At 35.8% G+C, this 27,997-nt stretch overlaps 6 protein-coding genes, 1 long non-coding RNA gene and 1 pseudogene across 11 annotated transcripts; 1 reads left to right on the top strand and 7 right to left on the bottom strand.

Annotated features, from left to right (window-relative positions):
- Positions 1 to 324: 324 nt before the first annotated feature.
- LOC110227850 (peptidyl-prolyl cis-trans isomerase FKBP15-3) lies at positions 325 to 1,736 on the bottom strand. The gene is made up of 6 exons (XM_021023663.1): positions 1,711 to 1,736; positions 1,110 to 1,296; positions 810 to 897; positions 685 to 726; positions 527 to 575; positions 325 to 415 (listed from the first exon to the last, which is right to left on the bottom strand). Exons 1-6 carry the CDS (start codon positions 1,734 to 1,736, stop codon positions 325 to 327), a joined length of 483 nt encoding a protein of 160 aa, XP_020879322.1.
- On the bottom strand, positions 1,258 to 2,900 carry LOC9307203 (annotated as a pseudogene).
- A 643-nt stretch (positions 2,901 to 3,543) lies between these two features.
- Positions 3,544 to 6,185, bottom strand: LOC9309255. The gene is made up of 11 exons (XM_002873141.2): positions 6,091 to 6,185; positions 5,913 to 5,944; positions 5,687 to 5,839; positions 5,465 to 5,590; positions 5,261 to 5,383; positions 4,953 to 5,162; positions 4,450 to 4,636; positions 4,283 to 4,370; positions 4,152 to 4,193; positions 4,018 to 4,066; positions 3,544 to 3,915 (listed from the first exon to the last, which is right to left on the bottom strand). The coding sequence occupies exons 1-11, from the start codon at positions 6,106 to 6,108 to the stop codon at positions 3,837 to 3,839; spliced, it is 1,107 nt and encodes a 368-aa protein (XP_002873187.2). The 5' UTR covers positions 6,109 to 6,185; the 3' UTR covers positions 3,544 to 3,836.
- A 1,091-nt stretch (positions 6,186 to 7,276) lies between these two features.
- LOC9309256 lies at positions 7,277 to 9,864 on the bottom strand. 2 transcript variants are annotated; one of them, XR_002330905.1, is made up of 7 exons: positions 9,529 to 9,864; positions 9,212 to 9,259; positions 8,923 to 9,006; positions 8,779 to 8,831; positions 8,632 to 8,684; positions 8,448 to 8,523; positions 7,277 to 7,593 (listed from the first exon to the last, which is right to left on the bottom strand). It is a non-coding gene; the product is annotated as an uncharacterized LOC9309256 (long non-coding RNA). The 2 variants fall into 2 exon arrangements; XR_002330904.1 differs by lacking the exon at positions 7,277 to 7,593 and adding an exon at positions 8,003 to 8,245 and having other exon boundaries at positions 9,529 to 9,863.
- Positions 9,865 to 11,257: 1,393 nt separating this feature from the next.
- On the bottom strand, positions 11,258 to 13,517 carry LOC9309257. 2 transcript variants are annotated; one of them, XM_021020385.1, is made up of 4 exons: positions 12,840 to 13,514; positions 11,941 to 12,147; positions 11,710 to 11,862; positions 11,258 to 11,642 (listed from the first exon to the last, which is right to left on the bottom strand). In XM_021020385.1, exons 2-4 carry the CDS (start codon positions 12,037 to 12,039, stop codon positions 11,451 to 11,453), a joined length of 444 nt encoding a protein of 147 aa, XP_020876044.1. In that variant the 5' UTR covers positions 12,040 to 12,147; positions 12,840 to 13,514; the 3' UTR covers positions 11,258 to 11,450. The 2 variants fall into 2 exon arrangements, with proteins under 2 accessions (XP_020876044.1, XP_002873189.1); XM_002873143.2 differs by having other exon boundaries at positions 11,710 to 12,147; positions 12,840 to 13,517.
- A 6,206-nt stretch (positions 13,518 to 19,723) lies between these two features.
- LOC110227098 lies at positions 19,724 to 22,018 on the bottom strand. 3 transcript variants are annotated; one of them, XM_021020335.1, is made up of 4 exons: positions 21,713 to 22,018; positions 20,819 to 21,325; positions 20,521 to 20,749; positions 19,724 to 20,432 (listed from the first exon to the last, which is right to left on the bottom strand). In XM_021020335.1, the coding sequence occupies exons 2-4, from the start codon at positions 21,317 to 21,319 to the stop codon at positions 19,942 to 19,944; spliced, it is 1,221 nt and encodes a 406-aa protein (XP_020875994.1). In that variant the 5' UTR covers positions 21,320 to 21,325; positions 21,713 to 22,018; the 3' UTR covers positions 19,724 to 19,941. The 3 variants fall into 3 exon arrangements, with proteins under 3 accessions (XP_020875994.1, XP_020875995.1, XP_020875993.1); XM_021020336.1 differs by lacking the exon at positions 21,713 to 22,018 and having other exon boundaries at positions 19,724 to 20,107; positions 20,200 to 20,432; positions 20,819 to 21,577; XM_021020334.1 differs by lacking the exon at positions 21,713 to 22,018 and having other exon boundaries at positions 20,819 to 21,577.
- A 1,313-nt stretch (positions 22,019 to 23,331) lies between these two features.
- Positions 23,332 to 25,479, top strand: LOC9309259 (probable protein S-acyltransferase 3). Its single transcript, XM_002871087.2, has 4 exons — positions 23,332 to 23,941; positions 24,091 to 24,582; positions 24,692 to 24,913; positions 25,006 to 25,479. Exons 1-4 carry the CDS (start codon positions 23,804 to 23,806, stop codon positions 25,393 to 25,395), a joined length of 1,242 nt encoding a protein of 413 aa, XP_002871133.1. The 5' UTR covers positions 23,332 to 23,803; the 3' UTR covers positions 25,396 to 25,479.
- Positions 25,480 to 25,522: 43 nt separating this feature from the next.
- On the bottom strand, positions 25,523 to 27,695 carry LOC9307204 (ubiquitin-conjugating enzyme E2 22). Its single transcript, XM_021020366.1, has 7 exons — positions 27,569 to 27,695; positions 26,924 to 27,048; positions 26,671 to 26,815; positions 26,497 to 26,574; positions 26,309 to 26,421; positions 26,116 to 26,219; positions 25,523 to 26,018 (listed from the first exon to the last, which is right to left on the bottom strand). Exons 2-7 carry the CDS (start codon positions 26,924 to 26,926, stop codon positions 25,697 to 25,699), a joined length of 765 nt encoding a protein of 254 aa, XP_020876025.1. The 5' UTR covers positions 26,927 to 27,048; positions 27,569 to 27,695; the 3' UTR covers positions 25,523 to 25,696.
- Positions 27,696 to 27,997: the final 302 nt, after the last annotated feature.

Consider the following 27,997-nt stretch of genomic DNA (forward strand, 5'->3'; position numbering starts at 1 on the left):
TATTTCTTTTTATGGCTAAAAACGAATACTCCCATTAAGGCATTAACAGTACTTTAAATCTAACACTAAGAAGATAATTTTTTTTTTTTTAACAAATTGTTTCAACTAATAAACTACAGTACATTGCTCTCCCTCTATATATATATAGATAATTCGAATACACTCAATACTAAAAAAGGTACTTCAAATTTTATTCCACAAACTATGATTATTTTTTCATAAGTATAAATAGGTCAGGACAATAAAGCAAGAAAACTCACAAAGGTAAAAACACACCTAAAAAAACTCATCAAATCATAGGAAAGCTTTCCTTGGAGAGAAGTTTTAAAGAACATTAAGCAGTTCGACATCAAACACCAGCCAAGCGTCAGGAGGAATCTTGGTACCAGCAACTTCCGCACCATACCTACCATACCTGGGAGCCAGACAATATTATTATCTATCTTTAAGAAATAAGGTTAAAATAAAAACATCACATTTATGAAAAAAATAATATCAAAAATGATTTGCAAAGGCTTTAATTTACCCGAATGCTGGAGGAATGGTAAGCTTTCTTTTGCCACCAACATACATTCCTTCAAAATATTCAAAAAAGAAAAGAGATAAAAACAACATTCTAGATGAACATTATATATAGAGAGAGTGAGAAAAATAAAAAAAGAAGTAAGAAAGTAGCTAGATTACCATTAACACCAACATCCAATCCCTTAATGACTTTTCCAACACCTGCATGCATGTAACAACAAGCAGATAAGTATACTCACAGACTAATAAAGCTCTTCTTTTCGCAATCTAGTTATAATACCAACCTAGACGAAACTTATAAGGAGATTTTCCAACAGTGGAATCGAAAATCTTCCCATTTTCATGAAGCTTTCCAGTATAATGGACAGTAACCTGCACTCAGAGAAAAGAGAATGAGCCCCAACATTGACATCTCTTATCAGACATTTGTTTGTTAACTTTCTATCCAATATAAGTAAGGCACTAGTTTGTTCGATTCTTATCCAATGTCAATTCTTTAAATGTGCACATTCTTACCACACTGCCACTTGTTGCATAATCTATGACATTGCAAGTAATCATGTAAGAAATTTAGGACCGCATACCCTTTTGCCAGGACCAGCTTTCTTGCCGTTGGGGTTGCCCATACACAAGTCGTCAACATTGAGCTCATCTGGGTCAGGCGTTTGCTTCTCAACACTAGTAGAAATGGCTTTATACTCCACTGTAGCTTCCTCACTTATCTTCTCTTTCTTCTTAGCAGATTCAGATGGGGCCATGGAGCTTTCACTCCTGCAATAATACCAAAAGAAAAGAGCATAGAAATTTATAAGATGGGAAAGAATTTGAAAGAACCATTTACGTGTGAGCTAATAATTAATATCGAATACCAATAACAAATGTACTAACTGATATATCCCAAATGACATGACTACTTTTGATTATCCCAAAAAGAACAAAGTAGTTAAATAATATTCAGTTTTAAGGCAAAGGAATGGACTGAAGTCAAGTAGCCAAAGGAAACCTCAAGCTGACTTCTATTCATTGTTTTGAAAAGAGTATGCCGGAGGATCTTATATATGAAGGAATTTAGTTAAAACCATTTCAATAAGAAAAGCTAAATTTTACAGTAATATTTGAATTGTGGTTATAGGATACAAAAGTGACTGGAGAAGGATAGAAAAGTTTGTCAGAAAATAAATTTACCTGCTTTTTGGAATGGCTGCATCCATGGCAGAAGGATCTTGGAGAGGAGGAATAGGTTTACTGAAATTGACGCGGCGGCGAATGAGGCGTATAGGTATTTCCGGTTTGGCAGTCACCCAAACAGCTAATTTGCGTCCTCGCATGTAGCTCCCATTAAGTTGAGTCACGGTATCAGCTACGTCTTTTCCGTGAACAATAGCTGTAACTGAGCTGAAAAATTATCAACAAAATACACAAGTCTGTCGTCGTTAAAAAGTAATTTTAAATAAATTGAAAGTTGGGAAACATGTTAGAAAGAAGCCACAAACCTCTTCTTGAAAAAAGAGAGGCGTGTGATAGTTCCATATGGAGAGAAAAGTTTAACCAAAGCCCTGGAGATTTGACTCTTCCTAAGCGAAGTGTCATATCCTTCAACTATTACAATAACCCTACTGCAGTAATAGGATATTGCCGAAGATGATAAACATTATTATTATCAACAAATCTTATTTTTTAAAGAAATCAGTGTTTACTCGTTTGCGTTTGCCGGATACGGATAAGCCTCAACAGAGACATTCCATCCTCCCACGTTACTTCCAGTAAGTTGCAAGGCCTTCTCTACTGCGTCTTGTCCCCCCAGTAAACACATAACACCATGACTGAAATAACAACAACAACAACAACAACAAGTGAGCTGATATTTAACTTGAGCTGATGAATTGGAAAGAAATGGAGGAGGAAGAAGCCACCAAAACCTGTTGAGACTCGTCTTAGTCTCATCAAATTTTAAGGGAATATAAATCTCCCAGATCTCTCCACATGAAGAGAAATGTTCTGCCAACGCCGTGTAGACATCATCAAGAGGAAGACCAGTGTCATATCCCGTAACCTTAATCCTCCCAACGTCACTGCAATAATAATACTATCAACGTGACATCTGAAAACATGCATCATCTTACACATGCCAATTTCTCAATTTACCTCAGTTTTGGAATGTTATTCCGTTTCGGAACCTAAAAAGTACAAGAGATCAAATCAGAAACACTACTAACTAACTTGAAGTAATTTTCTCACAAACTTGTGAAGAAACCATCAATTGAGAAACAAAGATAAGAAACCAGAGTGTATCAGAAAAGCCATAAGAGTAGAGTAAGAAGAAGATTACCATGGTGGATGAGTACATGGCTAACCCTTTTACAGATTTATCAATTTAGGTCTGGTATTTATAATTGCTTTTTTCTTTTGGGCCTTGAATTTAGTTCTGGCCTGGACTCTAAGGCCCATATGGTCCTTCGACGGACTTTTTACCAACACATACAGATACAGTAGTACCCTTTTCATGTTTTCGTGTCTTAAATTTTTTTTTTTCCTATTAAGAATCTTATGAGTTTCTTGAAGCTCTCTGTTCCAATGTCCCTCAGTCCTTTGTCCAACCCTCAGACAAACTTTTGAAAGAAAGAGTTAGTGGTGTTTTGCAGAAACGGCAATACGTATTTTGCCTTTCATGTTATGTAAAATTATCATTACATCAAATGGTTCTAAACTTTTAAAAATCACAAGAGAACCAACCCTCAGACGAAACTTTTAGTTTTTATTTGTTTTTATCATTAACCTAAATTATATGAGTTCGTATATATATTTAAAAAACGAACGATTGGGCGTTGAATATATATATATATATATATATATATATATATATATATATATATATATATATATATATATATATATATATTAAACTAAAAGTTAATCTAACTAAAAGTTAATCTAACTTCTTCAATTGACTTCCTTTTTCTTCTTAGAAGATTTGTCTGGTGTTTTGGAGCTTTCACTACTGTAATAATACCAAAAAAAAAAAAACTGAGAAATTTATAAGATACGAAAAAGTTTGAAAGAACCATTATTGTAACACGCATGAAGACATCTTTACTTGTGAGATAATCATATAAAATCTACTACTAATAAAAGGAACTCATAGCCTCTCAAACCATCCACATCAGTTTAGTTGAGAGTCTTTTTCGTGTTGCCATGTCAGCAAATTGAGCCACATCAGCTTATTTAAAGACTATATATACAAACTTCCGCCACGTCAGCAAGCTTTAATTGGATTCAGTCTTAGGAAGGTCTCGAGGGATTAGAGGACAGCTTTATTTAACATTAAGCAGCTCGACATCAAAGACCAGCCAAGAGTAAGGAGGAATGCTACCAGCACCTTCCGCACCATAGCTGTAGGCCAGACAATTTTATCATCTCTCATTAAAAAAGCTTAAAATAGAACATCACATTACCAAAGAAAGATAGATAAGAGATGATTTGCAAAGGCTTTACCCCATTGCTGGAGGAATTGTAAGCATTCTTTTGCCACCAACACGCATTCCTTTGAAATTTACAAAAAGAGATCAAAACAACACCATTTGACCATATTTAGTGAAGAAATACCAGTAAGAAACTAGCTAGGTTACCATTGACGCCAACATCCAATCCCTTAATGACTTTTCCAGCACCTGTATGTGTAACAGCAAGCACATAAGTATCCAAGTACCACTCACACACTAATAAAGCTCTTACTTTCGCATCAAGTTATAATACCAACCTAGACGAAACTTATAACGTGATTTTCCAACGGTGGAATCGAAAATCTTCCCATTCCCTTGAAGCTTTCCAGTATAATGGACACTTACCTGCACTCAGAGACAATAGATTGACCTCCAACAAATATTTGCACAAAAACTCCAACAGTTTAGGACTAAATGTTCATACCCTTTTGCCAGGCTCAGCTTTCTTGCCGTTGGGGTTTCCCATGCATAACTCTTTAACAATGAGGCCATCTAGGTCAGGCGTTTGCTTCTCAACACTACTAGAAAAGGCTTTACTCTCCACTGTAGCTTCCTCACTTATCTTCTCATTCTTCTTAGCAGATTCAGATGGGGCCATGGAGGTTTCACTTCTGCAATAATACCAAAAAAAAAAGAGCATAGAAATTTATAAGATGGGAAAGAATTTGAAAGAACCATTTACTTATGAGCTAATAATTAATATCGAATACCAATAACAAATGTACTAACTGATATATCCCAAATGACATGACTACATTTGATTATCCCAAAAAGAACAAAGAAGTTAAATAATATTCAGTTTTAAGGCAAAGTCAAGTAGCTAAAAAAACCTCAAGCGCTAAATTTTACAGTAATATTTGAATTGTGGTTATAGGATACAAAAGTGACTGGAGAAGGATAGAAAAGTTTGTCAGAAAATAAATTTACCTGCTTTTTGGAATGGCTGCATCCATGGCAGAAGGATCTTGGAGAGGAGGAATAGGTTTACTGAAATTGACGCGGCGGCGAATGAGGCGTATAGGTATTTCCGGTTTGGCAGTCACCCAAACAGCTAATTTGCGTCCTCGCATGTAGCTCCCATTAAGTTGAGTCACGGTATCAGCTACGTCTTTTCCGTGAACAGAAGCTCTAACTGAGCTGAAAAATTATCAACAAAATTCACAAGTCTGTCGTCGTTAAAGAGTAATTTTAAATAAATTGAAAGTTGGGTAACATGGGAGAAAGAAGCCACAAACCTCTTCTTGATAAAATAGAGGCGTCTGATAGTTCCATATGGAGAGAAAAGTTTAACCAAAGCCCTGGAGATTTGACTCTTCCTAAGCGAAGTGTCATATCCTTCAACTATTACAATAACCCTACTGCAGTAATAGGATATTGCCGAAGATGATAAACATTATTATTATCAACAAATCTTATTTTTTAAAGAAATCAGTGTTTACTCGTTTGCGTTTGCCGGATACGGATAAGCCTCAACAGAGACATTCCATCCTCCCACGTTACTTCCAGTAAGTTGCAAGGCCTTATCTACTGCGTCTTGTCCCCCCAGTAAACAAATAACACCATGACTGAAATAACAACAACAACAACAACAACAAGTGAGCTGATATTTAACTTGAGCTGATGAATTGGAAAGAAATGGAGGAGGAAGAAGCCACCAAAACCTGTTGAGACTCGTCTTAGTCTCATCAAATTTTAAGGGAACATAAATCTCCCAGATCTCTCCACATGAAGAGAAATGTTCTGCCAACGCCGTGTAGACATCATCAAGAGGAAGACCAGTGTCATATCCCGTAACCTTGATCCTCCCAACGTCACTGCAATAATAATACTATCAACGTGACATCTGAAAACATGCATCATCTTACACATACCAATTTCTCAATTTACCTCAGTTTTGGAATATTATTCCGTTTCGGAACCTAAAAAAGTACAAGAGATCAAATCAGAAACACTACTAACTAACTTGAAGTAATTTTCTCACAAACTTGTGAAGAAACCATCAATTGAGAAACAAAGATAAGAAACCAGAGTGAATCAGAAAAGCCATGAGTAAGAAGAAGATTACCATGGTGGATGAGTACATGGCTAAAATTTGTTCGACAAGAGCGAGACTCGATAACCGTTTTAGGGATTTAGGTCTGAAGAGGGTATTTATAATTGCTTTTTCTCTTTTGGGCCTTCCAAACAATTTTGATAACAAAATAATGTTTAAATATTAGAGAGACTCTTAAAAAAGGAGAGAGTTGATCCAAAAACTCTTAGCTAAGAACCATTTTTCTTATTTTAAGCATACTTTCTTATTTTTTTATTATTATTTTGTTTAATATAATATTTTGATAGTTCTTGTGATATTTTTAAAAACCTATTGATAAAGATGCTCTTATGAGTTTTGTGAAGCTCCCTAAGACAAAATTCCAAACCAAGTAAAATAAAAAAAAACTTGTAAATAAAATCAAATTTCGAAATGTAAAATTTGATCTCGTATGTGTTGTGTAAAAAAAGAGAATCAAATAATTTTGCAGAAAGTAAAAGCCACTCATCAAAATCATAATGGTCAACAAGTGGCGCCAAAGTAGGCATCGCTTGAATCTAATGATCGATTACTCTCAATCTCAAAAAAAAAAAAAAAAAAAAAAGATAACAACCGTTAAATACAAAACTATTCTCAAAAGTAATAATATCTCCCTCTTCATCATCATTGTGTTTCCCTCCCTATTTTTGTTCCTCATCTTCACCATATTGGTTTTTTGTGACATCAAGACTGTGAAATTTGAGATTCAAGATTTGTGTTTTTTTTTGTAGTGTTGAGGAATGAGGATGAGAGAATAAGATTCCAATTGTATTTATAGTTTTGATTTCCCCAATTTACCTTGATAGATTTCGAAATTTTTATAGTTTTTCTGGCTTGAAATAACGAGAGAAATAAGAAATTATATTGTATCTTCTTAATGTTTCACTTAATTAATTTATTCTTTATATAAACTAATAAATACACTTTGATATGCTTACTTTTACTTAATTTTTCGTTTAACTGCACCAAATTATGTGTTATTTTTGGGATTTCTGCTTTCTAATATACTACACTTTTGATATGAAACCTATATATCCACCGCAAATTCACTTTTTCTGTAGTGGACATAACACGAATTCACGAAGTATTTTGTCGTTTGTTTGTTAATTCAAAAGTATCTCATGCCACATCTTCTTCACAAATTATGTGATCACAAAGGTTATTATGGTCGCTTGGAAAATGTTGCAAATCTAAAATAGCACATTCACAAAACTCACGTTGCAAAACATGAGCAATCCATAACAAGCTATTCTTTATAATATTCATCATCATGTAAAAATTGGGCTTAACTAACACATCTCTAAAAATTCAAGAAGATGGTTTAGGCTTGCAAGAGCATACTTGGATATCAAAGGACAAGTAGAGGACCACTGCTTGGTAACGTTTTGTCTGGTTACCATCTTTAGGATCATTGGCTTCGAACGTGATGTAGAGCGTGATTGCAGCAGATGGGTGAAAATTTGCTCTCAAAACCTTGACAAGTTCCAAACTTGAATCCTACAATCATGCATCACCATAACCAACACACTTAATATATATACGTTAATTAAGAGATTCATCAGCAAACAAGAGCAAACGTCACACTACAAGAAATATCTACATTATTAGCAAGAGAGAAGAGCTATTATATGTCATCAATAGCGTTTTCATAAACGCTATCTTATGCCCCTGTTATGGTAGACCCCCCATATACGATGACGTTTTTAGCATGCTATGATAGACCCTCATATACGATAGCATTTTCATATTATAGCATTAATCGAATGCTATACTATACTTTATTTTAACACCCGTTTAATGTTGTTTTATATAATATCATAACATTTTTTTGTTATATAAATTTAATTTATTATATAGAATAAATTTTATATTGGAACCCAATTTTGTAAAATTTACTTTTTATAAATTTTATAAATCATCAACAAGTAATATTACATTAACCAATTAGCCAAACAAGTCTTACAGAACATCAACCAAGTCTTATACTAACATCATAAGTCTTAAACAATAAAACTAACATCATAAGGACAGAGACAAACTTCGATCTCTTCAATTTCTTCTCATCTATCTATTTCGCCTCCTCATCAAAAGTAGAACACATAAAACTTCAATTTGAACAATTGTTCCTATTAGTACTCCCTTCGATATGCTACATGAAACAAAAGAACAAGGGGATAGAAGACACCATCTTAGAACTCTTATTGACTAAGATGAAAAAAAAAATCGACACATGGGAATACATCTACCAAACATACACATATGTATACTACGTACTTGGTTAGTTTGAACATAATCATGATAGCCTTAGAATTAAGCTAATATGGAGTTTAAAACTTGAAGAAACGTCTTACCACTTAAGCTCCTGCAACCACATGCAAGCTCCTTCTCCTAAACACCTTCCTTCTCATTTTGTATGAAGCAAACAAACTTAATTGAACAAAACAAAGATCTTTAGGAAAATTAAACTCAAACTTAGAAAGTAATATATCAATCACAGACATTGACACTTAAAGTCATAGAAAGAACATATCTTACTTGTAGCAAAACCACTCTTTTCAGCTGCTCACTTTGCTAAGGGGTTATAACAGCTTTGAAATACAAAGAAAAAAAAAATCAACCATAAGCAGAGAGCTAATAAAGAAAGAAAATAAAGTTTGAATTATGCAATAGTAAAGCTTATACCTTTCAACGACATTCACACTAAAAGTTAATTCCTACATTCTCAATCTTGGCAGCTAAAGCATTAATGAAATAAAACAAATAAAGCCCCTTTATAAAATAAGCATCACATAACCAAAATAGTAATAGCTATTTTCAGTTCCGCACCTGAGCTTCTGTAACTTCTTTTTCTACATTGGCTGCAACCATTAGTTCATCAAACTTCTCTGACTTTGCAAGCGTAATTTCAATCTGTAAAACCAAGACCAAATTAATAAATTGAGAAGAAGGTTGATTTGCATATGAGAAGAGTAAGTATCACCAACAAACAATGTATTCTGAGAAAATTAGCTTAATCAAGTCAAGAATCAGAGAATACTGAAATAAAAATACACATTACAGTATCAATAGAATATATACAGAAGAATAAAAAAAGAGAGGTTAAGATCATACATACCCATTCCAAGGGCAGAGAGTTCGACATCATTGTTTGCTGCATATACCTCTTAACAAATCCAAACAACAAAAACTCACTTACATCAAAAACACAAGTAATAACCACAAAAACCTAATCCCTAAAAAAACCCAAACACGAGAATAAGCTAAAATACTCATAGAGAAACAGATTGGCTCTTCCTAATTGAAACAGTACAATCATATAGAAGTATATATAGATTTCCAGAAAAAATTGAGCTTCTGGACTTGATTCACACTAATATCCTCTCGACCCGAAAGAGTCAAGAACTTTCAAAGCAATCGAATTAAACTATGTACCTTGGCGAGATTGACGTAGAAGAACAATCGTTTCTTGGTGTTTGAAATCTGAATACGACTTTTCTTCTGGGAATCAACGGCCAAGTTCATGTTGTTCACTCCATTGGTGATCTCTTCCATGGTTGCTAATTCGGAATCCATAACCCTAACTTTTTCCGAGTAAGGGGACAACGACTAAACGAAATTAATCGACGAGGAGAATCAGCGACGACATCGGCGGCTAGGGTTTTGGGATGAGAGGAGACGATTTTTCTCCAAATGGTGATGGCGACGAATCACCTGAGACTAAAGGAAAAATGATAAAAAAAAAAAAAAAAAAAAAAAAAAAAAAGGAATGGAGGCGAAATGAGGCCGAAGAGTTTCGTGGAGTCTATGAAGAGATCTAGGTTTTTTTTTTTTGGTCGTACAAAGAAAGATAATTTTTTTGGCTTTGGTATATATGATGGCACAAAAAATTTTAGATCTGAGATATGCGGCTCTTAAGTGTATTTTTTTTGTTTAAGTATTGGCAGAATATGTTATTTTAGCTTCCCGCTTAATGATTTTTTATCTTAGTATTATTTCAATGCTATTATATAGTAATCAAAATAAAACATTCATCTTTTATAGCAGTTACGGAAAATGAGCTATCTTCATGTGCTATCAATGTGGATATTTCTTGTAGTGTCAATTGATTCATCAGATTACTAACCGTCTTTTCGTTGTAGAAGGAGATAGCCATGTTTGACAACCTGTTGAGCAAATCTCTGTTGGTTTCATGAGGCTCGCAGAGTCGTCGAGATTCACAGCTCCGCAACCGAATGTAAAACCACCATAAATCAAAATTAATGAATCAAAAATTCAAGAGGGAGATTACAAACCCCGGTCTTGCCCCACTCTTCATCTAACAGTCGAAAATCATCTGACAAAGTTTCCAAATCATCCGAATCATAATTAGGGAACCGAGGTTCATCGTTGGCTGGCTCCTCTAACTTCAGCTTCTTAGGGGAAGGAAGTTCCGATCTCTCATTCTCAATCGGAGATAACATCGCTGAAACGAAAAGGAGATGGAAACAAACCCTAACTTTATGAATTGGTTTTTTTTTTTTTTATATCGTTCCTTGTTCTTAATTATCTTATAAATCTACATCAAAATAAGGTCATGTAATATATTTTGTGATAGAAAAACTCAACTCTAAAATTTGTTCAATTTCAACTTAACTTCTTACATAAATCGTTTAATCAACCGACAATTTGAGTAATGGTCTCTATCATATCTTAGCTACACTAGCTGCTTTATGAACGCACGAGACACACAATTTCTCACTGGATCTTATCTTTTACACATCAACTCTCTCTTCGAGAAAACAAAAATACGACATAAAGACATTTTCACTCGAATGAATTGTGTAAGTATTTGAAGTTTTTTGTTTGAAAACAATTAAACAGATGCAAAAATTTTGAAAACAATTTTTATCCAAATGAGACAAATGGCTAGAGATAATTGGTGGCCATCACAACCGTAATAGTGTGACATAACATCCAAATTTATCCATTGCTACGTCGTATCTAATTTGTCGTTAATATGAATAACTAAGTTCTCTCACTCAATATTCCTATAATATTTGCATACAATTAGTGTAGACACTTGGAGAAATGAGAGCGGCAGATCATACAACTAGTGTTTTAACATACTTGCAAAAGAAAAAAGAAAAAAAGAAAAAAAAAATACACATAGTTGCACAAAACATAAGTTGATAACAAAAAAAAAATCTGTAGCCAAGTCTGGTTATAGTATTAATGGTAGTCAGACATTGTTCGAGGAATCATTTACTAATCTTCGAATCTCAGACATTGTTCAAACTCTTATCATCTCTATAGTAAATAATCACTATAAAGCAAGCGAAACTTAATTATATTTAGCAACACAAACTTGGCAGAATTCAAGAAGAGGGTTTAGGCTTGCAAGAACATACTTCAATATCTCCAGGCAGGTAGCGAACCACTGCTCGATAGGGCTTTGTCTGACGATTAGCATCAGACAGATCATTGACTTGGAAAGAGATGTAGAGAGTAATTCCAGCAGATGGATGAAAGTTTGCCCTCAAAACCTTGCCCAATTCCAGACTAGTTCCCTACCACCAAAACAAATCAAATTTCGAACATAGTCGTCATAGATTCATGAAAAAAATGTTTCCTTACATTGTCTGCGTTGTGCTTGGTGAGAGCCTGATTGGATAACATGGCGATAAAATCTCTGTTTGTTTCAGGCTCGTCAACCATTGTGCTGTCGTCAAGATCCAATGCTTTCCAATCGAAACAGAAGTTAAGTTTGGAGAAGTCGATTTCAAAACCCTGCATATCTCTCGGGAGAATCAGTTTTGAATCATGTAAAAGCAACAAAACCAAGAGAAACAGAAGAAATTTCAAAACCTGGCTTTTATCCCACTCATCATAGAACAATTGAATTTCCTCCGGTGTGCCGTCTTCGGAATTATCCGAATCACTGTCATCGCAGATTCTCTCCTCCATCTTCTGACGCTTCCTTCGGGGAAGTCATCACTAGAACCCTAATTTTCTTCAAGATCAAGATCGGATAGCCACGTGGCACTCTTATGACACAGAGTGTATCATATTATTCTGCATAACTTTGTTTTGTTGACAAGTGTTTAACTATTTTTTAAAATCTAGCATAATCGGGGACATTATTCTAGTTTTCAAGTTATTTATAAATTATAACAAAATGGCAAAGCCAACAATCATGTCACCAAGAGTACAACTAACGCATTTTTTTCTATCATTCAATTTTTTTTTTATTTTTTTTAAATGGCATGGTTGGCATGGTTGAAACTTTGTCCTTACATAGTATGGTTGCTGATCTCGAGATTGCAACTTCCTCGAGCAATGATAGTCAAGCTTTTGTTTTTTGGTATTAAGAATCTCATTGCTAATGGCCAACTATTGTTTGATTTTGCTTAATTAAATGGGCTTTGAATTCATATCTTCTTCTTCTTGTTTACTTTTATTTATAACTAACATCCTATCAGTATGTATACGTAGGACGACATGCCTCTAGCAGTTGCTCATGCATATGTAATTGACTCTTGAGTGTGACAAACTCAGTCAAAAGACCAAGACTCCTTTATATATTCACATTGAGATCGAATTTATATTTCAAATATATAACTCAAGCTAGCTTTTAATCAAAGACACCATACGGGCATTGGAAAATTTCATAAATCATAACAAGCTATTCTTGATCAATATTCAAATTCTATGTCATCATGTAAATATGGGCTTAACTAATACATAGATGTGGAGATATAACAAACCTCTCAAAAGTTCAAGAATTGGGTGGTTTAGGCTTGCAAGAGCGTAATCTAATATCCCTGGCCATGTTGTATACCACTGCTCGATATGGTTTTGTCTGATTATTTATCAGACGGATCGTTGACTTCGAATGATATGTAGAAAGTAATTCCAGCAGATTGATGAAAGTTTACCCTCAAAACCTTGCTCAATTCCAGATTTGTTCCCTACCACCACACCAAAAAACAACAACACAAAAAAAAGCAAGCAAATTTCGAAACAGAGTCATATGCACATTCATGACCAAAAGTATTTCAACAAAACAAGCCCTAACATTGTCCACGTTGTACTCGGTGAGAGCTCGATTGGACAACATGGCCATAAAGTCTCTGTTAGTTTTGTTGCTTTTATAAAGTCTCACTCAAGAACAAAACAGAGAATGCAAAAACAGAGACTTGAAAACTCATACCTTTCATTGAAATCAAATGGCCATTAAATAGACCTTACAAGAAAAAGAAACTGCAGCTACGAAACTTATGCCACTGATCTAACTACCCGAGTCTTTCTCCGACAAAGGAGGAGACTTATTCAAAAACAAGAAAACGTCAAACTAAAGACCAAGCCTAAGAAGCAGAATTGAAATCCACAGGCCCAAACGGATTGGGCTCTTATTCTTCATTCCCTCCCGTAAACTGAAACACTTCTCTTCCTTTCAGTTTACTCTTCTCTGATACTTACTCCCATTCTTCCCCGGAGCTCTTCAAACACCTCTCGTTTCACAGCCTTGGTCATTATGTCTGCAACTTGATCATTGGTAGAACAGTAATCAAGTCTAATGGTTCCTTCTTTCACCTGTTCTCTGAGAAAATGGTACCTCACATGGATGTGCTTGCTCCTTCCGTGCAGCACAGGATTCTTTGACAATTTTATGGTGGAACTGTTGTCACAGAACACGAGTGTACCTTCTTCTTGTCTGCAACCAATCTCCTCAAGAACATTTCTGAGCCAGATCGCTTGACACGCACCAAACGCAGCTGATACAAACTCAGCCTCCGTAGTTGATAATGTTACGATTGGTTGTTTCTTAGATGCCCAAGCAATTGCTCCTCCTCCTAACATGAACACAAAACCAGAAGTGCTTTTCCTGTCATCAACATCACCGGCATAGTCACTATCAACAAACCCAATTAACTCTGTAGCACCTCCACGTTTGTACTGAATCCCGAGATCTTGCGTCCCCTGAACATATCTCAAAATTCTCTTTGCCGCAAGCAAGTGCTGCTCAGTTGGACTTTCCATGTACCTACTAACTAGATTTACAGAGTAAATTAGATCTGGTCGTGTGGTCGTTAGGTACCTCAAGCTTCCAATAAGCTGCTTGAACTCGGTTGAATCAACCGGATCACCCGCTCCCGCCTTTGTCAACTTCTGCCCAGGCACAATCGGATTCTTGACTGAGTTACTTCTCTCCATTCCATACTTCTCAATGATTTCTGCAGCATATTTTTTTTGGTTGATGAAAATACCTCTTTCATCTTGTATGACTTCAACTCCCAAGAAGTACTTCATTCTTCCCAAATCAGTCATTGAGAATTCCTCCATCATCGATTTTTTGAATCCCTCAATCATATCCAGCGAGCTTCCTGTGTAAATAAGATCATCCACATAGACACTTACTATCAAAACGTCACTTCCCTCCTTCTTCACGAACAGTGTGTGTTCACAGTAGCATTTTCCGAACCCTTCTCTAACAAAGTAACCTTCTATACGGCTATACCAAGCTCTCGGAGCCTGTTTCAGTCCGTATAATGCCTTCTTCAGTTTGAACACCTTGCTGGATTCTTCTTCTACTTCGAATCCCTTAGGCTGCTCAACAAATACATCTTCCTCCAAGTCACCATGTAAGAAGGCACTTTTTACATCAAGTTGAAAGACCACCCATTCCTTTTCTGCGGCTAAGGCGAGAATCATCCTGATTGTATCCCACTTAGCTACTGGAGCAAATACCTCATGGAAGTCAACTCCATATCTCTGATGATAGCCCTTTGCGACTAGTCTTGCCTTAAACTTATCGATCTCTCCTTTCTCATTGAACTTTGTCTTGAAAATCCACTTTAGCCCAATCACCTTTGCTCCTTCAGGTAATTCCACTAACTCCCATGTGTTGTTCTCTTTTATGGATGTTATCTCAGCTTCCATAGCTTTTTTCCACACTTCCAATTTCACTGCGTCTTCAAAGCATTCAGGATCATCTGATCCAACAAACAACGCAAGCATCTCATCTTCTTCTTCTTCTGCTATGAGTATCCTTGCGTTTCGGATGACATAATCTTTCATCCAAACCGGTTGTTGTCTTTGTCTACCACCTCCTGTTCCAACTGCTTGAGGAATCTGATGAGCTACTTCTTCCACCGTTTCTTCTTCTTCTGGTTCCTCATGTTCTGGTTGCTCGATGTGATCGATTTCTGGATTCCTTTCACCTGCAGGTTCATGATCAGAATCATCACAAACGAGCTCTTGTTCCAGCGATTTATCTTCCCATTCCCAGCCTTTGCTTTCATCAAAGTGAACATCTCGACTGATTATGATTTTTCCTGTTGCTGGGTTATAGAGACGATAGGCTTTAGACTCTTTGCTTACACCGAACACCACACACTTGATGCTTCTCTCATCGAGTTTGGTTCTTTTCTGGTACGGAACTAGTGCGTAAGCTACACTACCAAAAATTCTCAAGTGCTCAACTGATGGTTTCCAATTACTCCACTTCTCTTCTGGAGTTATGTCATTCAAGGCCTTCGATGGACTCCTATTTAGTATGTATACAGCATACTGAACAGCTTCGGGCCAGAATTTTCTTGGTACAGACTTTTCCATCAGCATACACCGTGTCATGTTCATCACGCTCCGATTCTTTCTCTCTGCGACTCCGTTTTGTTGGGGCGTATAGGCTGCTGTGAGTTGTCTTTTGATCCCAAATTCTTTGCAGTACTCTTCAAACTCTCTTGAGTTGTATTCTCCTCCTCTATCTGACCGCAAACAAACTAACTTTTGCCCAGATTCTCTTTCGGTTTCAGCCTTGAACTCCTTAAAGAACTGAAATGTTTCTGATTTTTCCGACAACAGATACGTCCAACACTTCCGGCTAAAATCATCTATGAAATTGAGGATGTACCTTTTTCCGCTGACAGATATAGGGTTTATCGGTCCACATATGTCCGTGTGAACAAGCTGCAGCACTTGAGTTGATTTCCACGCACTCTCCTTTGGAATTGAATCTCGGATCTGTTTTCCCTTCAAGCAAATATCGCAATTTGTATCTTCTTCTCCATGAGTAAACTTTGGTAAACCATTTACCATTTCTTTTTCAGCTAACGTTCTCAAACCTTGATAGTTGAGATGTCCAAATCTCTTGTGCCACACGTTGTCTGGTTTTTTTTCACTTGCTTGGAGACACCTCTGTTCCCCAGTCTCTCTAGCCTCCTTGACGACTGCAAAGATCACAAACATACGATTCTTTGTCATTGTTGAATGCATCACCATCTTCTTCTCCAGCTTGTGCCACACCTCACACTCATCACCCTCAATGATGAATCTTAACCCTTTTTGTTGCAGCTGACCCACACTAAAGAGGTTATTCTTCAATCCCGGTACGTAATACACATCTGAGATCACTTGAGTCCTTCCATCAATTTCTAATCGCAGTTTCCCGATTCCTTCTACAACCATTCTTCGATCATCTCCCAGCTTCACATTCTGCTTAAAGCCACAATCCAACTCAACAAACCACTCTTTCGTACCACACATGTGGTTGCTGCATCCAGAATCAAGAAACCAGACATGTTTCTCCTCTTTACTGATCTGTTCTACATGTGCCATGAGAAGTAGATCTTCCTCCATCTCCACATAATTCGCCTCTTTCTCCCAGCTTGGACATTCTGCCTTGTAATGTCCCATCTTGTGGCATTTGAAACACTCCACCGTGTCTCTATTCACATAGCCACGTCCTCTTCCATGGTAGCCTCCTCTTCCTCTTCCTTGGGTTGGACTTCCTCTACCTCTTCCTCCATCCGGTCTCCATTGTGTCTCAGCTTTCAAAACCCTCTCTTCCACATCGTGCCTCTTTAGGTTCTGCTCATGTACCATAAGAGAGCTTTGCAGCCCGTCCACTGTCATCTCCTTGATGTCGTTGGACTCTTCAATGGCACACACAACGTACGTGAACTTCTCGACCAATGTTCTGAGAATCTTCTCCACCACCTTAGAATCCGGCATATCTTCTCCTAAATTTCGCATATCGTTAGTGACTTCCATCACTCTGGAGAAATAGCCCGTGATTGTCTCTCCCACCTTCATCTCAAGAACTTCGAAGCTCCTACGTAATCTCTGAAGCTGTGCACTTTGTACCCGATCATTACCTTGATACTTCCTCTTCATGGACTCCCACAAGTCCTTCGACGTCTCTTTCTGCAGGATCGTCTTGAGGATTGTCTTATCTATCGATGCAAACAGATAGTTCTTCACTTTGTGGTCCTTCACCGTCTTCTCCGCCAGCTCTGTCCTCTGCGCTCCGGTGAGGATCACGTTTCTCTCCGTCCTTGGAATTCCCGTCTCGATTACATCCCACCACTCCTTTGACCTTATCAGATTCTCCATGAGCATTGCCCAATGCTCATAGTCACCATCGAATTTGGGTATGATAGCAGACTCTTTATCACTCATAGCGTTTCTCTCTTGTACCAAGCTCGTGACAAGCTCTGATACCACTTGTTGCTTTTATAAAGTCTCACTCAAGAACAAAACAGAGAATGCAAAAACAGAGACTTGAAAACTCATACCTTTCATTGAAATCAAATGGCCATTAAATAGACCTTACAAGAAAAAGAAACTGCAGCTACGAAACTTATGCCACTGATCTAACTACCCGAGTCTTTCTCCGACAAAGGAGGAGACTTATTCAAAAACAAGAAAACGTCAAACTAAAGACCAAGCCTAAGAAGCAGAATTGAAATCCACAGGCCCAAACGGATTGGGCTCTTATTCTTCAAGTTTGAGGCTCGTCAACCATTGTTCTATCGTCCAGATCCAATGATTGCCAATCAAAACAGTAGGGAAATTTCGAGAACTCGGTTTCAAAACCCTGCGAAAAATCACTTCCGGATAATCAATTTCTTGAAATAAAATCATCAAACTATTGAGAATAGAAAATAATTCGAAATCCCTAACCCCGCCATTCCTCAACTCTTGGTTGTCTCCTCCACCTTCTGACGTTCCGGGGAAGTTAGATCGGTGATGGCATCACTCAAATCACAGATACGAGATATGTCCAAGGAACCCTAACTTTCTTCCCGATTCTTAGGAGGGGTTATTGGTTCATAGATTTATATGGAATTAGAAATCCAAACAAAAATCATTTGTTATTCAATCATTGATTTTAAAATCCTAATTAAATTCATGTGTTATTGGTTCTATGATTTATAAATACTAGTTAAAATCTTATGTTATTCGTTTAGTCATTTGTTTTTGGATTTGAGAATCCAAATTATGTTTTAAATGGAATTGAATGGAATTGAAAGAGAAAAATAGAAGGATTCAAATCCATGGGTAAACACATGTTATTTCAAAATCCATATATCTTGATTTCATAATTAATAGAAATTTTCAAATTCTATATGGATTTACAAATTAACAAACTAATAACACCCCCTTAGCTTGTGTTTGGCCAATCTGATTTTAACCACGAGAGTAAAAAATAACATTAGCCACGTGACACTCTCTCATAACTAGTGATGTTAAAGGTCAAAAATAACCTTAGAAAAAAGGTAAATTTTGATCAGTTAACGATTTTTTTTTCAGTTTACAAATTCTGTCAAAATTGATTTGATTTTTTAACAATTGACAATTTTGAAAATTTTATATACGAATATGCGGGCCACCATAAAACCAAGAGATGTAGGGGGTGTTATTGGTTTGGGATTTAGAAAGACTTTTAATGAGTTTAAAAGTTATGTAGAATATGTTGTTATTCAATCAAAACTTTTAAAAACTCTATTACAATTTGGTGTTATTGGTTTGAGATTTATAAAAAGTAATCTAAAATCTTTATAAATCTAGTGTTATTGGATTAAGAGTTTTATAGAGTCATTAAAAGTTTTGTGTTATTCAATTAAAACAAAAGAATCTTGGATTGTTGATAAATTAAAATATTATGTTATTGGTTTAGGATTTTATATAATTTTCTTCATAAAAAAATCATGAAAACTCCCCCATAAAATAGAGAGATTGTGAATAGAGTCCATGACTTTGTATGTGTCAGCAATCTGACACCGGAATCGTCTCCGTCGCTGCTTCTCCTGTTCTCCAGCAATTTCAAGTTCCAAAATTGGGGAATGGAGGAGACAAAGACATCTGTTTATGAGATGATATGATCTTTTTGTGTTTTTTGTCTTTGTCTTTGTCTTGGTCATCTATTTGTAGATGACAAAGACAAAGACAAAAAACAAGAAAACCAAAAAAGAGGAAGAAGGATAACAGAACAGACGTGTTCTGGTTCAAAGACTGAAAGGGTTATCAAAACAACCCAGAAAAATATGAAACTTTGTTGAAAAATAGTAGAGAGATATACGAAGCTACAGGAAAAAGCGGAACGTGATTTGCTGTCACGGTCTGAAAGTTATGACCAATCTACCAAGACCGAAGAACAGAGCGACGAAGCTGAAGTGCACCAACTTCAAACTTTTTCTCAAGTCGACTCACAAGGAATCAGAAGCTCATCTTTATACGGTTGGAAATATCTTGATCTCAAGATTTCAGAACAACTTTTAGATCTCCAAACCGAGGTCTGAATCAGAAGATATCAAAGGAAGAAGATGAAGCAAAAACAAGACTATCAAGACTCAAAACCGCAAAATCGAAGAACCAAATTAGTACAACTCTCTGGTAAATAAAAACCAGCTCACGATTCAAAAGTATATAGCAAGCTTCGTCACAAACAATGAAACCAAACAAACCAAAGATAGCAAGCTTCGTCACAAACAATGAAACCAAACAAACTAAGATCTTTGTCACCCCTTAATCCAACACAGGCAAAGAAGAGAAAAATATTTGAAAATAAAAACTTCATGATCTTCATGGTATGCTCCCTGTTCCTGTAGCTTCTGCCCACATACTAGCAGCTATTGTGTCTCTCCAATTATTAGCATATTCCCTTTGTTGAGATTGGAGAGGTCCCGTATCTCCATTTTCCTCATAATTGTTTTCTTCGTGGCTCTCATTGTTTTCTTCGTCGTTGTCACTGTATTTTTCAGGAAGAAACTCATCGGACCGACATTCTCTACGAAGAAAGTTATGTAATCCAGCACAAGCTAATACAAGTTCTGCTTGTACCTTAAGAGGAAAAGGCGGTGCTGATTTGAAAATCAAAAAGCGAGATTTGAAGATACCAAAAATTCTATCGATCACATTTCTCAAAGATGCATGACGCAAGTTGAATAACTCATTTTGATTACTAGGATCACAACCTTGACCTCTAAAGTCTTGTAGATGATACTTTGTACCTCTGAACGGAGCTAAAAAATTGCGTCGATTTGCAAATCCACAATCAACTAGATAATATTTTCCTGAAATTCATATATGATAGCAATGATATTAATAGTCATATTAACAAAAGAGAGGTAACAATTTTCTGTGTAATGCATAAGTATATACCTTCAGGAACAGGTAGCTTGCTCTTACTTCTCTTTAAAGCATCGCTTAATACTTTTGAATCGTGAGCTGTACCTTCCCACCCACTAAGGACATATATGAACTCTAGATCAAAGTTACAAGCAGCAAGAACATTTTGTGATGTATATCCTTTCCGATTACGATAGCTTGGTGCATTAGAAGCGGGCACCATTGCATGAATGTGTGTGCCGTCGATAGCTCCAACACAGTCCTGTAAAAATAATGAATATTTTAAATTGTGTTGAAGCGTACTTTAAATTATAGTTTGCAATAAACATACCTTGAAATAAGGATAATAACGTGTGCTTTCTCTTATTTTTGCTGGAACTGTGAGTCCATGTTTGGCCATAAGACTTGGTGCAATAGTGGTTAATGCATTTAAAACCTTGTGAAAATTTGTGCTTGCAGCAAACTTTGATCTCTCAAATGTGTCCATTGTATAATTATATCTCGAATTTTGACCAATGGTGAGCAAAAATGTAGCCACCATTTCTTCAAGACAAGTCTGGCGGGTACCTCTTAAAGATGTTTTTTCTTTGATAATATCACATAACTTCAAAAAAACGTCAGGATACATACGGTATACCTTTCGAAAGCGGTCATGATCTTTCTTCAAAAGTTTCTCGAGGTAAATGTAGCCAATTCTTGTGATAGGCTTACGAATCGGACGCTCAATACGTTTATTCGTGAAGTAAGCTCTCGTCGTATTTTTCAGTAGTAATAGCAAAATATCCATTTCTGATTCGTCATCTTCATCCTCTCTTACAATGGTGCTCTCCATAATTCCCTGCAAAGAGTAATTAAAAATCAGCTTAAAATTATAAACATGAACACTAACGTATACACAAACAAATAAAGGAATATTTGACGTGTTTATGTTTGACAAACGTTCACCCTACGTGATCATGATAAGCAAATCAAACGTATCAAAAAAAAAAGACCATTGACTTGTCACAAAACCAAACGTATCACAGCATAAGCAAATCTCCGCATGTATATATTATTAAACCAAACGTATCACATCACTTGACTTTTGCAAATTTTATTGATTTTGGTGCTAGAGAATCAAAAGATCCAAACACAATGAAAACAATTAAATATTATATGAACATACAAGAATCTAACGATCGACACACGAAATTCATAAGCGAGTATTATGATAGAAGAAGCGTACCTCTGTAACTCTGATAAACAACCTAGTATATAGAAGAAAACCAGGCCTACACAGAACATGTTATATAGAAGATAGAAGATGGTCACTAGACGTTAATAAAAATTGGACAAGATTTTGGAAATATTTTGTAGGAAAAGTTTGGAAAAGTCATCAAGAGTATACAAGATTATGGAAAAAAGTTTTAAAGACTTTACAAGATTTTGGAAAATAAATCATCAAGATAATATAAAACTTTTTAACAATCTTTTAAAATCCTTTATTATCAAGTCACTAAAAGTCTTTCTAAATCCCAAACCAATAACACCCCCGTAAATAGGCAGAATTTTAGACGGACTATAGAGAATAAACAGATATAAACATAGAACATCCCCTATATATTAATAGAGAAACATTTTTTAAAAAAAATCTTACCATCATGTGTTATTAACAAGATTGTGCTAATGTGTCGTTCTTACAATGATTTGGCTTCTATTTAGATAATTACCCAAGATTTATTAGACTATTTACAGAATTTGCCATTAGTCTCGTATATCCATATATCCCACTTATCAAAAACAAATTTCTAATTAAAAATTAAAAAAAAAAAACACAATGTATACGAGACAAACTTTATTATTTCTATATTAGCAAACACATAACAAATGTTACATTTTTTCTATATATGCATAACAAATAACAAATCTGTATTATCTAATATTAAAATTTAAGACATGCTACGTCCAAACTTAAACTTAAAATCAAACAGACATTTTCTATTTCATAAATCGAGCAAACTAATGGTCTATATATTACTAGATTAGTTACAAATGTGCCATGATATTCTAATTATTTCGTTAATTAACATTAAACATCAGTAATACAAACATCATATCTCTATCTATACATAAAGAATTCGTGTATATGTATATATATTAAATTGATCTAAGGTCTATATTTTTAAATCCAGACTAACATATATATATATATATATATATAGATATATTTAACAACTCAAACATGTAAACCTATAATTCATGTAAATTAATATATTTGAATATATTTTTATAACTTTTGTAAGTACAAATTTTCCTAGGTTCATAAATCCAAACTACATTTATAAAATTAATTCTCAAAACTAAATCTATCATAAAATCAACAATAAATTAATATTTCAAATTTTGAAGGCAATCCAAATTTCAAAAATTAAACGGAACCCTACAAAAATATTTCTCTATAAATATATTCCCTGATATCATCTTCATCCTCTCAAATTTACCAAACACACATCTTCTTAGTTTTTGAGCAATCTAAATTTTGTAAATCTTCATCAACTCTTTTACAAAGATGTATATGTGTTTGTTATTTAAGTTACGTTAGAAAATAAATTGTCGTCTTTAATTATTTTACGGGTAAAACGAATTCCGATACGAAAAATCGATGATTGGAATATAAAACGTTTTTTTAACATGTTTCATAATACACTAACAAATTTTGGATTCCGGATAATAATACAATAATTTTTATAACTAAAACTACAATGCAGTTCTTTAATTGTCATTTCATCCCGCACATAGTGCGGGTAATTTATCTAGTTGGTCGTTAAACGGGCATGGCATGGTCTAAATGGCACGTAAAACTTTTTATACAATAATTATTTTAACTTTTTCAGTAAAGCTAAGAATCTTACATGATGTTCACATAAGAGAGACATCAAATTAAAATTTATCCTTGCGGCCCTTCTTCTCTTCTTTATCTATTATTGATTGATCCTAAAATTTCTTTTCAGTAAAAGTTTACCGAAAATCTTGGAAGTTATTAGAGGACAAAAAAAATTTGTTAGAGAGAGACAAAACAAGACTGCATGCAGAAGGATTGGTTTGCATTGGATTATTAAGGAAAAAAAAATACAAGAAGAAACAAGAAAAGAAAAAAAAAAAAAAAGAATCAAGAAGATACAGAAATCCCCAAAACCCATCTTTAATTTGGCTGATACCAAACAAAAAAAACCTTGGGAATTTCTGAAACTCGGTTAAAAAATTTAGAATCTTTGAAGAATCTTTTTGTAAAGACAGGCTTCATGTATGGGTTTTTGAGGCAAGGAGCAAACAGAAAATGCAGAGGGAGAGAATGAGCAAGAAGAAGATTAGTCAGGTTCATTGCATTCCCTCTGGTGATCATATTCTCATGACGGCTTCTTCTTCTAAACACATCTCTCATATCCGATTCTACAAAGCCTGGAAGGGTAACAACGTAATATTATTTTCTTCCTTCCTTCTCTGAAACACATTTCTCAATGATTGCATGAAATTGTCTCTTAATGCCAATATTACATGTTTTCTTTGCTGTTCCACCAGAATGTGAATATTATATGATGTTTGGTTTTGGTTTTGTTTCATCAGAGATTTTGCTGTGGTGGTAGACTAATCTTTGGTCCTGATGTATCATCTCTGTTCCTAACCTCCTTCTTGATTGGTGCCCCTGCGCTTACATTCTGTATAAGGATGCTCTTGTGGATCAAAAATGGAGATCCTTTCTTCAACTATACCGTTCTAGCTTCAGGATTTATCCTCACCATCTTGGATTTTACGTTTCTATTGTTGACATCAGCTAGGGATCCAGGAATCATCCCAAGGAATAAAACATCAATGAATCTTGAAGATGATTCAGATAGTTCCTTAACACAATCTATGGAATGGGTCAACAACAAAACTCCTAATCTCAAGATTCCAAGAACGAAAGACGTTTTCGTCAATGGTTACACTATCAAAGTCAAGTTCTGCGATACTTGCTTGCTCTATCGTCCACCTCGTGCATCACATTGCTCCATCTGCAACAACTGTGTCCAACGCTTTGATCACCATTGTCCATGGGTTGGACAATGCATTGCCAGAGTAAGTTCTTCCTCACAGACTTGAACCTCAAGTCTTTAACTGATACTCCATAGATTTGTACACTTCTTTGTTCGGAGAGTAGTTGATTCTTGGTGTGAAACTTTTGCAGAGAAACTACCCGTTCTTCATTTGCTTCATCTCATCTTCAACATTGCTATGCATATATGTCTTTGTGTTCTCCTGGATCAATCTGATTCGACAACCTGGGAAGCTATGGAGAACAATGTCTTATGATATAGTGTCAGTCATTCTTATCGTATATTCATTCGTCGCTGTCTGGTTCGTTGGTGGACTTACCATTTTCCACTTCTATCTCATGTCTACAAACCAGGTACATTCCTTACCTTTATCATAGGATCACACCTAAATCTTGTTAGCTTGCTTTAGCCTTGAGAGCTTTCTTGTGTTGTGTCTGTTTTGCAGACAACATATGAGAATTTCCGGTACCGTTACGATAAGAAAGAAAATCCTTACAAGAGAGGGTTACTGAAGAATGTTAAAGAAGTATTATTTGCCAAGATCCCGCCTTCGCAACTAGATCTCAGAGCGATGGTCCCGGAAGAAGATGACATGACTATAGCATCTAACGGATCCGAGTATGAGTCAGAGTATAGCTCCTCCGTGAGATACGATACAGAAATGGGAGGCAAGCTCACTAAAAGGGAGAGTCCGAGGAAGCTTCCTTTGCCAACACGAAACTTAGATGATATCAAGGAAATTAGTGATAACTACGACAGATCTACGACAACTAGAGATGATGCTTCTGAGCGCGATCCTTCGTTCTTCTCATCTCAACTAGACTTGCCCAAGTAACTGCAATGAACAATCTCTCACTGTTGTATCATCTTTGTCTATATTCTTTCGAACATTCTGATGAAATATAGCAAGAATTACAGACGACTGGTTCCAGATGTTGATGTGTCTTTTGTCTTATCAAAGATTACTCAGCAAAACCAGATGTAGATTAGAACACCAAAATGTTTAACATTCGGCTTCATTGGCAAACATTATTATTTCCCAGAATGAGAAATCCTCAAACAACAGATCTCTTACAAGTAAAAAGGAAACAACAGTTTAGGTTCGAAGAGCGTAAGACATCTGAGTGATAGCATCATCATAGTCTCTTCAAGCTTTTCTTTCTAGCGTCTACCTTCTTCTTATCTGCCTGAACCTTGGCCAAACCTGCCTCCCTTTTCTGAGTCGTAGTGACCACACTTGCAGATCCTGCTGTGGCTGCTACAACGACATTAGCCATGTGCTGTTGGTCTTGGGCACTCGTTGTTACTCTCTTTATGTCTGTCACTGAAGAGGGTATTGCAGTAGCAGCACTAGGCGTCTCGTTGTTTGTCTGGCCAACATTTAGAGCGGTTGTTGACTCTGAGATTGCTCCTGTCTTGAACTTCGGTTTTGGTTTAGCATGGATACCTGTGTAAAGCCTGCATACAGTAATAGTCCAGTATATAAGCATTTCATCTTTCGGCAAAGAAAAAGTAGAAGGTTTGACAACATTTGAAACCAAAGTAGATGGCTCACCTAGCATGCCTCGCATACTCGTCATAGTTTTCAAGTAGCATCTTGCCAGCTTGTTCATTTAATGCAGATTCTGGAAATGGCTCGATTAATAAGCACCTTACAACCTGTTAACATGTACAAAACACAGATCCTCAGTCTTCAGTTTTAAGAAACCGGTCAAAGAGATGAATACATAAGGGGTTAATCATCTTACAGAGAGAACATGTCTTAATCCAAGACTAGGGTTCCAATCCTTTTTAAGCGTGTTAACACATATCTCTCCATTAGAAGCAACATTAGGATGGAAAATCTTTGTCATGAAGTAGCCTGCAATGTCACTCAAGAAATTAGAAACCATTAATAAAAATTCTCTGTGTCTCTGCCTTAAAGTGACATGCATACCTTTAGGCGGTGAATGTGGAAAATCATGTGACAAAGCCAATTTCATACGGAAAACTCCGTTCTCATAAGGAGTACCAACTGAATGCAATCAAAGTAGAAGAACATCTTACTTTACATCATTCAACATTTATAATCTTGCACGAGAATGAAATAGATAGGGTAATAAGTGTGCACCTGGTCCTTCAATATCAGCACATATTTGTGAGAAATCCTCGTCATTTACCACAACCTTGATGCCATCTGGAGGAGATTCGTCTAGACTCTTCAGCTCCTTGGCAAGCTGCTTGATAACATTGGGTGGTAGATTCTCATTACTAGCCTGAGCATCAAAGAAGACAAATCAGAACAGATACAACTTCATAGGCTTTTCATAAGTTTCCAAGTAAGAACAATTCTAAGCAATGAATACAGAGGGAGAGATAGTTACCATGGAGAATTATAAACGCTAAAGGACCTTCCCCAGAAGTTCTTGTCCTCAGACTCAGATAAACAGGCAGAAGCACCAATGTGATAAAATCCTTTACTGGTCTTCAAGACTCAATTGCGATAAAACTGTACCAAAGCCATAAAAGGTTAATGCGTTGATTCGTCAACAGAAATGACTAAACTAAGTGGTCTAAGCTACAATATCCATTCACAGCATTAATGTTTCATCAGCATTTATCCGATTCCACACCACAATGAACTATTAAAAGTAAGGCAATTGAGCAAAATCGATGAACAAAAATCTAAACTTGAAACTCTTGGAGAAGAGTGAAGACACGAATTAACTAAGAGTAAAGCAAAATAACTGAATCAGACCCTGATAAGAACGAAACGCATCCAAGACACAAGAACAAAGCCAACCAATTGATGAATCAAAGAAAACCCTAAATTGAAACAATTTGGGATCTCGTGCAATCGACGAAGGGCTTCAAAGAATAACTCAAAATACCTAATTGGGGTTAATATATAAACGAAAAATCGAAGAAATCTTAGAGAGAACACAGAGAAAGCAAAGAATCACATCCCAAGTCGATCATTTCAAGAAAGAAGAAAAAGAATGATTTTTTCATCAGAAATCGCAACGTACCTTCTTGCCCAAAATTGAAAATACGCAGAGAGTGAGAAAAGGCGATCCCTTTCTCTCTACCTCTCTCGAAGTAATGATTCAACTTGAAATCGGAGAAGAAGAAAGAGAGAGGTTCAATTATTGAAATTTTATAAGAGAAATAGAGACAAAATGTTTAATTTAATTTAATAAAAGGAGCGTATCAAAAAACGGAAAAAGAAAAAAAGTTGAGGGTATTTTTGTAATTTACGTGCCAGGCTGGAATTGACCGTTAGCATGTCTTCTTCTTTTTCACCCGCTAACTACTAAAGTAGCCGTTACTTGTGTCAGGTGTTGTTCTTTAATTTTACTGATTTTGTTTCTGATCATCAAGCTTCAAATTTATTATTTACTAGTATTAATCCCGTACTCCGTACGGGGCAAAACTTTAATCAAATTTATTAAATTTTT

Source organism: Arabidopsis lyrata, assembly GCF_000004255.2.
Source record: "Arabidopsis lyrata subsp. lyrata unplaced genomic scaffold ARALYscaffold_6, whole genome shotgun sequence".
NCBI classification, from domain to species: domain Eukaryota; kingdom Viridiplantae; phylum Streptophyta; class Magnoliopsida; order Brassicales; family Brassicaceae; genus Arabidopsis; species Arabidopsis lyrata.

What these genes read in the sequence shown, in the direction of transcription:
- LOC9309257 (XM_002873143.2), bottom strand. Translation starts at nt 12,039, where the DNA reads ATGGAGGAGAGAATCTGCGATGACAGTGATTCGGATAATTCCGAAGAC. An exon ending in CCAAGCACAACGCAGACAAT is followed by an intron (nt 11,643 to 11,709) that starts GTAAGGAAACAT and finishes TTTTGGTGGTAG; the next exon opens with GGAACTAGTCTGGAATTGGG.
- LOC110227098 (XM_021020335.1), bottom strand. Translation starts at nt 21,319, where the DNA reads ATGGAGAGCACCATTGTAAGAGAGGATGAAGATGACGAATCAGAAATG. An exon ending in GTTATTATCCTTATTTCAAG is followed by an intron (nt 20,750 to 20,818) that starts GTATGTTTATTG and finishes TTATTTTTACAG; the next exon opens with GACTGTGTTGGAGCTATCGA. An exon ending in CAAGCTACCTGTTCCTGAAG is followed by an intron (nt 20,433 to 20,520) that starts GTATATACTTAT and finishes TATGAATTTCAG; the next exon opens with GAAAATATTATCTAGTTGAT.
- LOC9307204 (XM_021020366.1), bottom strand. An exon ending in GATTAAGACATGTTCTCTCT is followed by an intron (nt 26,220 to 26,308) that starts GTAAGATGATTA and finishes ACATGTTAACAG; the next exon opens with GTTGTAAGGTGCTTATTAAT. An exon ending in GAGTATGCGAGGCATGCTAG is followed by an intron (nt 26,019 to 26,115) that starts GTGAGCCATCTA and finishes TACTGTATGCAG; the next exon opens with GCTTTACACAGGTATCCATG.
- LOC9309259 (XM_002871087.2), top strand. Translation starts at nt 23,804, where the DNA reads ATGCAGAGGGAGAGAATGAGCAAGAAGAAGATTAGTCAGGTTCATTGC. An exon ending in AAGCCTGGAAGGGTAACAAC is followed by an intron (nt 23,942 to 24,090) that starts GTAATATTATTT and finishes TTGTTTCATCAG; the next exon opens with AGATTTTGCTGTGGTGGTAG. An exon ending in ATCTCATGTCTACAAACCAG is followed by an intron (nt 24,914 to 25,005) that starts GTACATTCCTTA and finishes TCTGTTTTGCAG; the next exon opens with ACAACATATGAGAATTTCCG.
- LOC9309255 (XM_002873141.2), bottom strand. An exon ending in TATCCGGCAAACGCAAACGA is followed by an intron (nt 5,384 to 5,464) that starts GTAAACACTGAT and finishes CTATTACTGCAG; the next exon opens with TAGGGTTATTGTAATAGTTG. An exon ending in ACAATTCCTCCAGCAATGGG is followed by an intron (nt 3,916 to 4,017) that starts GTAAAGCCTTTG and finishes TCTGGCCTACAG; the next exon opens with CTATGGTGCGGAAGGTGCTG.
- LOC110227850 (XM_021023663.1), bottom strand. Translation starts at nt 1,736, where the DNA reads ATGGATGCAGCCATTCCAAAAAGCAG. An exon ending in TCCTTATAAGTTTCGTCTAG is followed by an intron (nt 727 to 809) that starts GTTGGTATTATA and finishes ACATGCATGCAG; the next exon opens with GTGTTGGAAAAGTCATTAAG. An exon ending in ACCATTCCTCCAGCATTCGG is followed by an intron (nt 416 to 526) that starts GTAAATTAAAGC and finishes TCTGGCTCCCAG; the next exon opens with GTATGGTAGGTATGGTGCGG.